General features: G+C 40.2%; 1 protein-coding gene across 1 annotated transcript in view; it reads right to left on the bottom strand.

Annotated features, from left to right (window-relative positions):
• kcnab1a (potassium voltage-gated channel subfamily A regulatory beta subunit 1a) overlaps positions 1–14,993 on the bottom strand; it is a 322,363-nt gene extending 307,370 nt beyond the window's left edge. Inside the window, exon 1 of the mRNA XM_063045804.1 lies at positions 14,936–14,993. Within this exon, the coding sequence (XP_062901874.1) occupies positions 14,936–14,958 (23 nt within the window). The 5' untranslated portion in view covers positions 14,959–14,993. The remainder of the gene's footprint in view (positions 1–14,935) is intronic.
• Between the last annotated feature and the right edge of the window lie 838 nt (positions 14,994–15,831).

Raw genomic sequence — 15,831 nt, 5'->3', positions numbered from 1 at the left:
GCAGCAGCACCCTGGAACCAAACAAACTTTAATAGGCCTGTTTCATGGATTGATCTAGCTGTGAAACCAGGAAGATTCGGTGAGCAAAGACAGCAATGGCAAAAGACCAGCCATTTATAGCATGAATAAGTGTTCCCTTTAGGTGGAACACTGACCTGCATGTGAACAAGTACACAGCAACCATGCAAAGTATGATTGAATTCAACAATCCTATCTGTTGCACAAAGAACGAAGGATGAAAACACTCATCTTAATGAACTACAATAATCGATTCAATGAACTACAGATTTCACGATCTTCAAAATTACTCAGCAGACTTAATTCTCAAGCCAGCAGATCCAGCACCGTTAAGCGGATGAAGGTTCATCACCATGGCCCCAGTGGGAGGAGGTCTCCAAGCCAGCTGGAAATGCAATGGAATGAGGCCCCTCTACCCAGCATCTTGTTAGCAAATATGCAGTTAGTGGAGAACAACATTGAGGACCTGAGGGCAAGATTGGTATATCAAAGGGAAATGAGAAATTGTTGTGCTCTGTGTTTTACTGAGACGTGGTTTACTCAGAGTATGCCAGGTATAGCGATCAGACCCAAAGGCTTCTTGATAAACAGGATGGACTGAACTGCTGATTGGAAAAAGACAAAAGATGGAGGCATGTGTTTCATGTTAAACCCTCTGTGGTGCTCCAATGTGGTAGTTTTGTCAAAATCATGTTCACCTGAACTTGAACACCTAATGATCAAATGCCTTCTATTCTATTTACCAAGGGAGTTCTCCTCTGTGATCCTGACCACAGTTTACTTAGCACCAGTGGCTAACTATAATCAAATGTTTGAGATACTGCATGATGCCCTCCCCAAACAAGAAACAGTCCATCCCAATACTTATCATATCATAGGTATTTTAACCAGGCTTGTTTGAAGAAATCCTTGCCCAATTACCATCAATGTATAACCTGTAGCATCAGAGGACCCAACATACTAAACCACTGTTATACTAAGATAAGGGATGCCTACCATTCCATGCCTAGACCACACTTTGTGAAATCTTATCTCTTGGCTGTTCTTCTACCCACGTTCAGGCAGAGGCTAAAGAGTAAGGCTCTAGAGATTAGGATAACAGAGAGGTAGTCGCAGGAGGCAGAGGGGTGGCTACAGGATTGCTTTGAGTTCGTGGACTAGGTTGTGTTCAAGGACTCATCTATGGATCTGAATGAGTACACCATGGTTGTCAAGGACTTTATAAACAGTTGCAGACAAAACTATTCGGAGTCTTCCCAAACCTGAAGCCCTGGATGAACCAAAAGATCTGCAATCTGCTGCGGGCCAGAGCAGAGGCATTCAAGTCTGGTGACCCAGGTACAATCTCTGGAAAGCCACCTCATGGGTGAAGTGGCAATTCTGGACTAAACGAAGGACACTTAACAGTTGTGGCAGGGCTTGAATAATATCACCTCTTATAAAGTTAAACCAAGTGACATGGGCAAGAACATAACTTTGCTTCCAGATGAGTTCAATGCCTCCTATGCTCGTTTTGACTGTCGAAACATGGAGGAATCATCACAAATTCCCACAGCCAACGATGATCCTGTGCTTTCAGTCTCTGAGACCAATGTATGAGCATCCATCAAGCGGGTGAACCCACAGAAAGCATCAGGTGCAGATGGGGTACCTGGCCAAGTACTGATCAACTGACTGGAGTGTCCATTGATATCCTCAACCTCTTGCTTTGGCAGTCTGAGGTACCCACCTACTTCGAGCAAATTTCTTTTTTTTTCTTCGTGTGCCTGCATGCGTGCGAGTCTGTGCGTGTGCGTGCATGTGTGTCTGTGCATGTGCATGCATGCGTCCATGATGATGTCTTTTTCATGCCGCAGAGCGAGAGAGAGATTGTGTGGCACAGCACTCCTCACAGACATTTTCGCAGTATTTTTTCCTTTATCTTATGAGGTCGACACTCAACCTGGCACAGATGGAAAGCGTACTCGGGAGCGGACCTGACTGGTTTTGAACCCGGGAACCTCCGCTCCCGGGTCCGGCGCCAATGTCATTGCGCCACCAGCCGGCCCTTCAAGGAAATTTCAATTATATCAGTGTCTAAGAAGGACATGATCACCTGCCTCAGTAACTATCATCCAGTAGCACTGACATCCACAGTGCTAAAGTGTTTTGAGAAATTGGTGATGAAACACATCAACTCCTACCTGAGAAGTGACTTGAATCCATTCCAATTTGCCTACCAGAGCAACAGGTCAACAGAAAATGGTATTTCATTGGGTCTTTGTTCAATTCTGGAACATCTGGGCAGTGAGGATGCATAATCAGGGTGCTCTTTATCAACCACAGCTTAGCGTTCAATACCATCTTCCCCTCAAAACTAATCAATAAGCTTCAAGACCTAGGCCTCAATACCTCCTTGTGCAATTGGATCCTCAACTTCCTCACTTGCAAACCCCAATTAGCTTGGATTGGCTACAACATCTCCTCCACGATCTCCATCAGCACAGGTGTACCACAAGGCTGTGTGCTTAGCCCCCTGCTCTACTCACTTTACACTTATGACTATGTGACTAAGCACAGCTCCAATGCCATATTCAAGTTTGTTGATAACACAGCTGTTGTAGTTCAAATCAAAGGTGGTGATGTATCAGCATATAGGAGGGAGATCGGAAATCTGGCTGAATGGTGTCACAACAACCTTTTACTCAATGTCTGTAAGACCAAGGAGCTGAATATTTACTTCTGGAGGAGGAAACCAGAGGTCTATGAGCCAGTCCTCATCTGAGGATCAGAGGTGGGGCAGATCAGCAACATTAACTTTCTTGGTGTTGTCATTTCAGAGGACCTGCCCTGGGCCAAAGATATAAATGCAAATACGAACAAAGCACGGCTGCTTTGGATTTCTTAGGAATTTGCAGAGATTTGGCATCTAAAAATTTGGTAAACTTCTATGAATGTGTGGTAAAGAGTATATTGACAGGCAGTATCACAGCCTGGTATGGAAACATCAATCCCCTTAATTGGAAAATTCTACAAAAAGTTGTAGATAAGGCCCAATCCATCACAGGTAAAGCCCTCCCCATCACTGAGCATATCTACACAGAGCATTGTCTCAGGAAAGCTACATCCATCATCAGGGACCCCCACCCCCAGGTCATGCTCTCTTCTCGCTGTTGCCATCAGAAAGAAGGTACAGGAGCCTCAGGATTCACTCCACCAGGTTCAGGAATAGTTATTACCCCTCAGCCATTAGGCTCTTGAACCAAAAGGGATAAGTTCACTCAATTTCACTTGTCCCATCACTAAAATGTTCCCACAACTTATGGACGCACTTTCAAGGATTCTTAATCTCATGTTCTTGATATTTATTGCTTATTTATTTATTATTATTCTTTCTTTTTCTTGTTCTTGCACAATTTGTTGTCTTTTGCACATTGGTTTTCCGCCCAGTTGGTGCAGTAATTCATTGATTTTATCATGTTTATTGGATTTTTTGAGTATGCCCTCAAGAAAATGAATTTCAGGATTGTATATGGTGACATATATGTACTTTGATAATAAATTTACTTTGAACTTGGTTTAGATTAAAGCAGAGATGTGACAAGATAAACAATGAAGGCTGCCCGTTGTTTATAGCACTGGATGCAGTAGAAGGGGATGTAAGGAAAAATGTTTTCACTGGGAGAGTAGTTGGGGTCAAGAACTCGCTGTCTGACAGAGTGGTAGAGACAGAAATCCTTTTTACAACCTACAGTGCTAGGAGACAGGCTCAGTTTTTCTAGCTCTCTTTTACTGCTGCAGACACATTGAGTAAAATGCTTTCTTTGTGCATCATAAATTTTCCAAGATTTCTTCTGCAGAAGCAAAGTCCACATTTAACAAGGAACAGATGTAATAAATTTGTAAATGGAACTGGAAAGCTGGAGGGAAAATTAGTTGAGAGCAAACTGAAGGTAAACAGCTGGCAATGCATCCTCCAGGATCCTCACCATCAAGCAGAGCATTCAGCTTGAAAGACTGATGGAGGGAGTGATCAATATGCCTCAGGACACCCCTAGTTCTTGGCTATCAAGCTTAGTGAATGTGGATAAGCTGTACAAGTTGAGGATAAGTTTGGGCACTCAAGATTTGAAAAGACACTGAAGAAGAATCATTACCTGATTAAAACAAGGTAGAGTAACCTGCCATAGGTAAGCAAAGCAAAGATCACCAGTGTCCTAGCAATCATGTAATGCTCAAGAAAAGGACTCCTGTCCTAATGAACTCTGCACACATCTTGGGTGATCCTGGTCGAGGATGCATTTTATGAACAGCTTAGCTGGGAGTTTTGATTCTAGACTTTGGAGATTGTCGTAATAACGGCAAAAGCTATCCATATCTAAATCTCATAACATTGAGATGTCGCTGGCTCCACCAAACCAGAAAAAATAACCTACCAACATTTGCAAGATTGCTGAAGCCTATAATTCAAATTAGAGTAATCAGACACAGGACGAGAGAGAAGAAAGCATTATTGAGGATCCCTACCGCCCATCCCACAATTTCTTTGACCAACTACCATCAGGAAGGAGGTATAGAAGCATTAGGATTAGGACTGCCAGGCTGGGTAACAGCTTTGTCCCCCGGGCTGTGAGACTAATGAATATCTGCGGCCTTTGAGGTCTTGTCACTAAGACAGCGAGCTGTTCACTGTTTACCTTTGCTGCACTTTACTGTATGCATTTTGAATTATATTTTATTAACTTATTTATAGTATAATGTTTTGGTTTATGTGCTGTGTGGTCCGGAGGAACGTTGTTTCGTTTGGCTGTAAATATATACAGTGTGATGACAATGAAGTTGAACTTGAAGCTTCCAGTGAGGACAGAATTGCTAGGGAGATGTCACCCTTGGTAAAGGTGATATAGTAAAAAGTCACCCAGTACACTAATAGAAAATATTATAGAAAGCTACAACCTGCAGGGAATTGTCATGATTAGTTTCTAGGAAGGTATTGTACCTACCACAGAAATAGTCATTATCTGAAGAGGACTCTGGGGAGATTTGGAAGATTGAACCAGTTGGAGAATAAGAACATTCCTACACAAACAAGCTGAAATGAAAAGCAACAAGTTCAAAGTACCTATATGTTACACAGATTCGTGAAATTTATTTTCTTGCACACAGCTACAGGAAAAAAATACAATAGAAATTGGTGAAAAATTACGCATAAGGAAAGACTGGCAAACATCAATGTTGAAAGGAAACAAACTGTGCAATAAAAATAATACTGAGAACATGAGTTCTGAAGAGTCCGTAGATCATAGAATTGGTTCAGAGTTCAAAGGTCTAATCAAAGTATCAACTCTGGAAGTCTTCTTCTCCAAATAGCCACAAAACCAAGAAAGAAAAGAAATGGCAGCACAATCATCGACCCCCAAATCCCTCCTCCCTGCACAAAAAACAAACAAAAAACCAGAACGGGCACATTGACCCTCAAAGCCCCCTCTCCCACACAGAACAAAACAAGAAAGCTCAGGAGAAAAACACAGAAAATAAAACACTATAAGAATGAAAAAAAAGTCTATAGTCCAAGTCCATACACAAAATGCAAAAAACCTTGGTAACATTCTCCGGGCATAGTGGCAGGGCATTCTCCCTCCGGCAGTGACTGATCCCACCAGTGATCAAAGGGAAGTCTCCCCTCTCCGGCAGTGACTGATCCCACCAGTGATCAAAGGGCAGTCTCCCCTCTCCAGCAGCAGAGTGATCCCACCAGCAAACAAAAGGCAGGCAGCTGGTGCTCACCTTCTGCATTCGCCTCCATGTATCAAACTCCCTCGGCGCTTTAGTCGGTGAAATGATGTTGAATGTCAGCTCACAGCCCTCTCGCCACGAGGTTCGCTCATGCTGCCTCTGCCTCTTGGAATCCTCCTGGAGACTACAGAGTGCTGAAACGCCCGAATGATTTCCAAACTGAAAATCTCCAACAGTTCCAGAATCACATTCAAGATGAAAAACAAATGTGAAGGACATAAAAGAAGTGAAATACATGGTTAGGGTAGTGGTGAGTAAAGTTAACCACGCCGGTTCAGGAGCCTGATGATAGTGAGGTAATAGTTCCTTGTGAATCTACTGATGTAGAACATAATGCTTCTACCCAATAAGAGTAGTGAGAAGAAGGCTTACTCTGGATGGTGGGGGTTATTGATGAAGAATGATTGGGGGTCCTTGTGATGGATGCTGCCTTCTTGTGGCAGCACTCCATGTAAGTGTTTTCAATAGTGGAGAGAACTTTGTCTGTGATGGACTGTAGCCTTTTCTGTTCCTGGGCATTGGTGTTTCCATACCAGGCCATGATGCAGCCAGTAATAATATTCTCTCCACTGTGCACCTATAGAAGTTTGAAGAAGTGAACTGCTTATCAATTTGCAGATGTTGTACTGCAGCTAATATCAATATATGTGTGGTTTCCCATTTAAGACTTCGACTGCTTTGCTGTGAAGTAGTTTATATTAGCAGTTTTCTGTAAAAGCATTGTGCCATGCTGGAAGATGTGTTTGACAGTCTTTTTTTTATAGGTTGTTATTCTTTCGTTATGGACATGAAGTGTTTTTTTTTATTCTCTGCACATTGGGTGTTAGACAGTCTTTTTTCATCTATATGGGATTTTGTTGTTTTGTGGCTGCCTGTTAGCACACAAATCTCAAGGTTGTATTATGTATACATACTCTGACATTTATTGTACTTTGAACCATTGAACCTTTTGGCTTCAGCTAAGATAAGGAGCTACTCTATGTCGTCAAACTTAGGAATGTATGTCAGCCAATCGGGATTGTGGGATGTGAGAGAAGGTTCTAGAGAGCTGTGGAGAAGAGGTTTCTGAAGGACAGCGGTCTGGTTTGGATTCTTTTGGTGGAAGCTGCGGAGCGGGACAGAAGGGAAGGTGCTTCAGAATGGAGTAGGAAGGAGAGTTCCCATTGCAAGAAATGCTTTGTGCAGATGAATGGCTCCAAGGAGGTGGGCCCTTTTACTTTTTTTTTCTTTTTCTGTAACTGTTTGATAAAGTTGAAAATTTGGTAAAAATACTTTCTCTATAATTTTATGCTGGTGTATGATCTGTCATTTCTCGGCTACCAATAACTGCATGGGCAGCATTTACACTGCATTTGCTCAGATTGAGGTCCTTTAATCAGAACCTCATGATGTTATTGTTTGGCTGAACGCCAAATCATACCAAGCCTAGACACATATTGTTTATGAAAGGAGGCCTTCTCACCATTGAATCACCTAGCTGTTAGTAGAGTTAGATAACAAGCCGAGCTTGTATAAGAGCCCTGATGCGAGGGTTACATATAGTATGTTGGATAATTGGAAACTTTTGTTGAAATTTTATGCTGAATGCACAACAATTTAAATTATATGGACTGTAATGCTTATTTTCAGGTCTAGATTCTCGATGGTGTTTAATGTTGAAATCATAACAACCATAAGTAAGTGTGAAACAAACAATATCAGTGTTGTGGAACCTTATCAATTCAATTGAGAGTATCAAATACTTTGAAGACACAGACATTGCCAAGGTGAGGGATGGCCAGATTAAAGGCATGCAAGTAACACAAATGCATCATGTCGTGTGTTACCAAGAACCCACAGAATGTAGGACCATGAGACACAGAGGAGCAGAATTAGGTCATTCTGTCCATTGAGTCTGCTCTGCCATTTGATATTGAGTTATTAGTGAGAACAATTTCTACTATGATGTTCTGTTCCAACTGAAATCAGGGGTCTCAAAGTAAAGGATCAGGCATTCAGGAAGAAATGAGAAAGAAGCACCTTCACACAGAAGACAGTGAGTATTTTGAATCCTTATCGAAAAGGGTAGTGGAGCTTTAGTTGCAGAGTCAAGACAGAGATCGATAATTTTTTAAGTACTAAGGGAATGAAGGAATATGGAGTTAATTCAGGAAAGGACAGTGAAATAAAAGATTAGCTATGAACCACTTTGAATGGCAGAGCAGGTTTGAGACAAAGTACCCCGTTCTTGGTTCTATTTCTTACTTTTAAATTTTACTTAAAATTTCACACAGTGTGCTCAATTTCAGGTGAATTTTCTGATACAAGTGCTATGCAAATACAAGTAACATATAACCGCAAATATTCAGAGTCATGAATAAGTTAAGCAGTGTTAAACTGAAGCTCAACAGCAATACTGCGCATTGAAGCACGAAAGTTTAGGAGAATTCTGAGCTAGCTCAAAAATGGAACTTGCAATACTGCAAGTGAGATTAGTTATCATTATGCACACATGGAAGTAGCATACTGTCCTTTGATGTTCAACTGAAATGCATCTTGACACTTATTCTTCCAGTCCCCACAAGCATGCACACATAACTATGTATTTTCTCCAGAATTTTTCTTGATCCACTGCAAACCATTCCTTCATCCTGTGTTCTATGACGACAATGTCTTACCTGCCACAGAATACCTTCCTCACCTGACTCTGCCCCTCGCACAAACTCACAGCAAACTTTAAACGTTTCAGAAAAGTTTCAGACATTCATTAAAACTACCTCTATTCTTCTTTAATACATTCCATTTAACCTATTGCTTTAACCATGCCCAAGATCATTTGCCCCAATAGCTCCCTATTTTACTGAGAATACTGATATGTCCCCTGGGATAGTTTGCTAATCAAAGCCACTATGTAAACTGATGTTATCGCTGTTACATAGATATCACAGGCTTGCGGGTGCAATACTAGGGAATGCCCAAGCCTGTGGAGAAGACTGATATTTTGTTCTGATCCAACATAATTGCTTCTCTTGCTCATGACGATCATTCTAAATTTTATTAACTTAATTTTAGTGTTGAAGATTTACGGTGAAGTGTTTGATGTCACTTCATCATAAAGTTCAGCAAAGCTTATGTGCTTGATATGGTGTCATTTTTATATCTATAAAAAACAAAAGGATTGAAAAAAGATGGTATTTTTAAAGTCCCAGATCCCAAGTCAGCACTAGACATAGCAGATGCTAACCTACAGCTCAAAATTTCAACAATTTTTTTAAGTATGTACGTGAATGCGAAGTCATCATAGCCAAAATAGAAATAAAGAGAGATGGGGACTGACTGCATAACCATGGACACCACAGACACGAGGAAATCTGGAGATGCTGGAAATTCAAGCCACACACACAAAAAATGCTGGTGAACACAGCAGGCCAGGCAGCATCTATAGGAAGAGGTACAGTCAACATTTTGGGCCGAGCCCCTGTCCTGACGAAGGGTCTCGGCCCAAAACATCGACTGTACCTCTTCCTATAGATGCTGCATTATTCACCAGCCTGCTACATTCACCAGCGTTTTTCATGGATGCCACAGTGCTGCTTTCTGATTCCAATTTAATGAAAATTTTTATTTAGCATGAAATGGCTCATGTGGCCCTCATGTTCTGGCAAAACAAAGTAGTATTTTTGCCAATCAGTTCTGCTAAGCCATGGAACTATAGTTTTCTATCATATCCCAGATGGATTTTAAGAAAGTCACAGATCTTCACAGTGTCATTCATTGTTGATGATAACAGGGTACTGGAATCCAAAGTACATGGTGCAATTGAAGATGCTCTTGACACATTATTATTATCGTAGGAATAATCTCAAGAAAGAGATTCAGGATCCTTACAGAACTGCACTGATTCCCTCTCAATGACATCATTGGTCATTTTTTTGTGCTGGATCCCACAACTTTAAAACATTGTCAGAAGCGTGTGACCAAGCAAGTGAATTTCTAATCAATGTTAGCCCTTTGCCTGTTACCTCTTCAGTCTTTGCTGGGCAACAGCAACGTCTATTGAGAACAATGGCAAGACATTAATGTTTCTTTTAATTTCAGGGAATTAATGTGCAAACAAAATTATCAAGTAAATTTCTTTAACCTATTAAATACTTAACCAAATTACTTGCAAAAACCTCTTCAAGCCAAGATGATACTTGAATATGTACAGAAATTTTAAAACATGACTAATTTTAAATATAAATGGTCATCATCTTTTTAATGGCCAATGGCATGCAACCTGAAACACATAAAAGATCATTCTCCCTGCTCCATCCAGAGTCTTTGATGAGATTTATTTCTACTGTAAACTCTTTGACATCACAGCATTGTTATTCTTTTTACTCTGTTCCAATGAAGTACCTTCGACCTGGAACATTGACTCTCTTGCTCTTCCCACAAATATAGCCTGACCCGCTGAATATTTTCAGTAGTTTGTATTTCTTTTTAGATTTCCAGTATTGGTAATATATTTGATTGCCATTATTTTCTGCCCAGTTCCCATATGATTTCAGTTGAAAAGCAGAAACAGCATAATTTATAGTTAGCATCAATGTAGTCTATTTTTGAATAGAATGCTATATTTTTGTTAGAAATAACAGCAACTCAAAAAGAGTCACAAGACCTTTCTTTGCTAACAGTGAAATGCCTCCTAAATATAAAACTGCAGTGTGACCCATTTCTGTAACCAAATGGATTCTGCTTTATCTACAATCTGTAGACACAATGAGCAATACTTAATTTTCAGGTTAGTTTCCTTGACATATTCTACGTTAATAATGTACGAAAGCAGTTTATTTTACAAACTAAAATTATAAGAATACCGGGTGTAAGATGGGAGTTTAAAGTAAAGAATACTTTGTTATTTTCTATTGAGCAAATCTAACATACAGTCATAGTCATATAATAAAAAACTAATTTGAAATCTGCCAGTGTTCTTATCAAAGAAAAACAGAGCTGGTGCAGGGCATTAAAGAGGATTTCTGTTAAAGAGGAAAAATGACGTAAAAATGCTTCATACTTCACTTTTTTTTAGTACTTTCACACATGATACTCTTCAAAATCTCAGCGTCTAATAAATCAAAGCCAAGGATTTTGATTTTCTCTGAAAACAAACTCCAGGGGTGGAAGAATTGCACACACTCACAGCCCATCACACAGCACGACAGAGGCCCGTCATTCCATAAACCCATGTTAATTCTTTCAAAGTATCTCATTTCTCTGCTTTTTTTTACTTTAGTCCCTCAGTCCTATCCCCTCTCCTATTGTATCCAATTTGATATTGGCACTTATGGCTGAATCTGCCTCCATTATCCCTTCAAATCATACTCATGCACCAACAGACCAGTGTACATAAGTATTTCTCCTCCTCTCTGGTTTTTCATGCCTTGGTATTTCATTATAAAGTACTTTATACTTTTACTTACTTACATACATCTGCCACTAGAAACATGTTTTTCCTATTCACATTCAAATTCTGTCATAATTTTGAATATTTCTATTAGTTCCTTGTTGAACTGCATCTACAAATCTGTCCACCTTTGACTTCTTGCCTGAAATGTGATGCCTGCTATTAGGCACAAGATTCCAGCTCAGTGGCATTTATAATGCCCTGATTCCCCTCTTTAACAGTATCATTGTGAATCCGACAAACACCTGATACCATCCATACGGCTTATTGACTCCACATTCCTTTGCTGGAAGACTGAAATCCATCTGCAAGACAGTCAGCATCTGTTTCCCAGAGTCTCTTGTTTTATAAAGTATAGCTTACTGTGCTACTCTTTCCTTTCTGGTGTTAACATCATCAACATCACTGTGCAGAGAGAAAAATAACTTCAGGGAGATAAAATGTTAAATGTTAAGGGTCAGGGTGATTCTGACATCCGAGAACGTAGCTGACCATATATTGCTTTTGAGGCAGTATTAACAAATGGCCTTCTTGACTGACCGCCTAAACTATTCAGATGCTACTTGACCCGCTGAGTTCCTCCGGCATTTTGTATATTACTGCCTAAAACGTTGCTTCATGGTAAAAAAGTAAGGAACAGCAGTTGCCCTTTGGGTAGGTCTCTGATGCAGGGTCATTCACCCCCCCTGGTCAGTCACAGCTTCATGTCCTACACCTGATCTCCCAAACTTTAAATGGAGTCCTACCTGACAGCCGTGACTCCAATTAAAATGTCTTTAAGGGAGCTTTAAGGGTTGATAGGAGAAATCAGAAATCAGCTGTAGAAAATGGGCAACATAAACACTCAGAATTAAGCAGATGACTAATAGCAAGGATTTGCACTACAGCTATTATTGCAGCAATATCATCCAAAATAATAACCTAAATAAATATAAAAATAGACACACACACTGTTCAAAAACCTGAACATTTAAGCTACTTCTCAATCATTTCTTAGAGCTGAATGTTTTTGGGTTATGTAGCTTCATGATTATTATTAATATTGTTCCAGCCATTTATATTCTGCAGAGGGGCTGCCAGTTCCTAGTCCTAAAACGGTGAGTTTCCAAGGAAAGAAATGTTATATTCATTGGTTTAAGGCAATCAATAATAAACACATTAAAGGATTTGAGAAGTGTCTTTATCCAGGAGGTTATTAAAATGCGGAACATCTTAACATTCAGAATGATTTAAGCAAATGGAAAATACAAACTGCCAGTAAGCTAATGAAATACATGAGGAGAACAGGTAAAACAAGGTGTTGGTAGAGTTTTGCTAGAAGGAGATGTTTATGAAGCAATTAATCAGTTGGCTTGGCAGCTTCACTTTTTTTTTTGTAAATATAACATAATTGGTGTCCCTCAATGGAATATTAGTTTAACTAATGCTGGAAGATATGAACTGGCCATTGGGCAGATATAAATTATGCTCAATCATATACAACATCTAATTGGATTTCAGTTTAACAGAAAATTCAGATCAAATGTGAGAGAAAACTTAACTGCCTGCAAATAATAAGACCATAAGATATAGGAGCAGAAGTAGGCCATTTGGCCCATCAAGTCTGCTCTGCCATTCAGTCATGGGTTGATCCAATTCTCCCAGTTATCCCCACTCCCCTGCCTTCTCCCCATACCCTCTGCTGCCCTGGCTAATCAAGGACCTATCCATCTCTGCCTTAAATACACCCAATGACTTGGCCTCCATAGCCGCTCTTGGCAACAAATTCCACAGATTTACCACCTTCTGACTAAAGTAATTTCTCGGCATCTCTGTTCTAAATGGACATCCTTCAATCCTGAAGTTGTACCCTCTTGTCCTAGACTCCCATACCATGGGAAATAACTTTGCCATATCTAATCTGTTCAGGCCTTTTAACATTCAGAATGTTTCTATGAGATCCCCCCTCATTCTCATGAACTCCAGGGAATACAGCCCAAGAGCTGCCAGACGTTCCTCATACGGTAACCCTTTCATTCCTGGAATCATTCTCGCGAATCTTCTCTGAACCCTCTCCAATGTCAGTATATTCTTTCTAAATAAGGAGCCCAAAACTGCACACAATACTGCAAGTGTGGTCTCACGAGTGCCTTATAGAGCCTCAACATCACATCCCTGCTCTTATATTCTATACCTCTAGAAATGAATGCCAATATTGCATTTGCCTTCTTCACCACCAACTCAACCTGGAGGTTAACCTTTAGGGTATCCTGCAGAAGGACTCCCAAGTCCCTTTGCATCTCTGCATTTTGAATTCTCTCCCCATTTAAATAATAGTCTGCCCATTTATAGCTTCTACCAAAGTGCATGACCTTACACTTTCCAACATTGTATTTCATTTGCCACTTCTTTACCCATTGCCCGAAACTATCCAAGTCTCTCTTCAGGCTCTCTGTTTCCTCAACACTACCCGCTCCTCCACCTAACTTTGTATCATCGGCAAATTTGGCCACAAATCTATTAATACCGTAGTTCAAATCATTGACATACATCGTAAAAAGCAGCGGTCCCAACACCAACCCCTGTGGAAGTTCACTGGTAACTGGCAGCCAGCCAGAATAGGATCCCTTTATTCCCACTCTCTGTTTTCTCCCGATCAGCCAATGCTCCACTCATGCTAGTAACTTCCCTGTAATTCCATGGACTCTTATCTTGTGAAGCAGCCTCATGTGCAGCACCTTGTCAAAGGCCTTCTGAAAATCAAGTGCACCATGTCTACTACATATCCTTTGTCTACCCTGCTTGTAATTTCCTCAAAGACTTGCAGCAGGTTTGTCAGGCAAGATTTTCCTTTCAGGAAACTATGCTGGCTTTGGCCTATTTTGTCATGTGCCTCCAGGTACTCTGTAATCTCATGTTTGAAAGTAAACTCCTGAAGCGAGAAGAAACCGGTGTTCACTGTTTTTAAAGAATAAAGGAAAACATTGGAATCATTTAGGATTCAACTATATGTAAATATGTTTTTACAGGGACACAAGTGACTGGAAATGCTGTAGTGTGGAGGAAAAACACACACTGCTGGAGGAACTCAGCAAGTCAGGCAGAAGGATGGCCAACGTTTTGTGCCGAGGCCCTGCATCAGGATGGGTACTGTCCTGATGCAGAACCTTGACCTGAGCCATTCAGTATCGCACCGCCTTACTGATGATTCAGCAGATTTTTTATTATATGTTTTTGTACTCCTAATTTTGGAATAATCCCAACGCATTGGAAAATAGCAAATGTAATGCCATCAAGGAGTGAGGAAGTCATGTGATTTTATTTTTGACGAACTAGCCATCAGGAGCTCTATAGGGAACTCTAGCTACAATATACCTGGATTTTGGTATTTGATTAACACCAACAAAATTTTTCTGACTACACTGGTCCAATGAAATAATGGCCATGCATCATACAGATGTCCTTGAAGATTTATTTTTATCTCTCTCTCTCTCTCTTTCTTCAACAGACACCGTGAAAACTACAAGAAAATAAAGGACGTAAAAGGTTTGAAGCATACAACTCTCAGTCTTTTAAACTCTCTCAAGCTAGTGTCCACCGATAAACAGGCCCAAAACACGTTAGCACAACAGAAGCGTGCTGAAATCAAATAAGATCACTGAAAACATATCACACTGTCCATATAAAGGCACATCAACAACATTATACACAATATAAACAAATGAAAACAATTACCGTGTGCGCCTCTTGGACCACATTCAGAATGAGGTTATTTTAGGGCCATGTGTCCTTCTCTGCTTCCATGTTGGTTCTGACCCATAATGCCACAGTCATGCTCTTATTAAACTTTGGTCATGTGACCCATTACACTTCACATTAAATAAACCTTATGTAAAGAGCACAAAATTCTTAATCAAACACTATTTTAAGGTGATATGTTTTAAACAATTTTTTTTTATCAATGTTATCTCTTTAACATCTTATTTATTACATTTTTAATCTTTTTTTACGGCTATATGAACTCAAATAATCATGAATTTATGGCAGAGACATATAAAGTGAACATTTCAATGAAACATGTCTCTGAGACAGTTACAGTTTTGTTGTGCAATATATTGGCTACCTGGATAGAGTGATGCATTATTAGGGAAAATAATTATTTAGAGGAACATAACAGGGAGTAGGAATATATCACAAACAAGAGAAAATCTGCAGATGCTGGAAATCCAAGCAACACACACAAAATGCTGGAGGAACTCAGCAGGCCAGGCAGCATCTATGGAAAAGAGAACAGTTGATGTTTCAGGCTGAGACCCTTCAGCAGGACACAGTCAACATTTTGGGCCGAGACCCTTCAGCAGGACTGCCGAAACATTGACTGTACTCTTTTCCATAGATGCTGTCTGGCCTGCTGAGCTCCTCCAAAATTTGTGTGTGTTAGTAGGAATACATGTTCATGTTCAGGTTAACAAACTGCTCTTAGAAGGATACCACAAGAATCAGGACTGGGCTTTTTGTTATTTACATTCAGTACTAATTTCCTCAACAGAAGGCCTTACTGTGTGTAAATTGGATGTTCATTGGCAATATAAATCTAGGTGTAAAACCGAGCTAAGAAGACAACAAGGAGT

Source organism: Mobula hypostoma, chromosome 4, assembly GCF_963921235.1.
Source record: "Mobula hypostoma chromosome 4, sMobHyp1.1, whole genome shotgun sequence".
NCBI lineage: Eukaryota > Metazoa > Chordata > Chondrichthyes > Myliobatiformes > Myliobatidae > Mobula > Mobula hypostoma.
The sequence above is the reverse complement of the archived record's forward strand: the minus strand, read 5'-3'. Positions and strand labels throughout refer to the sequence as shown.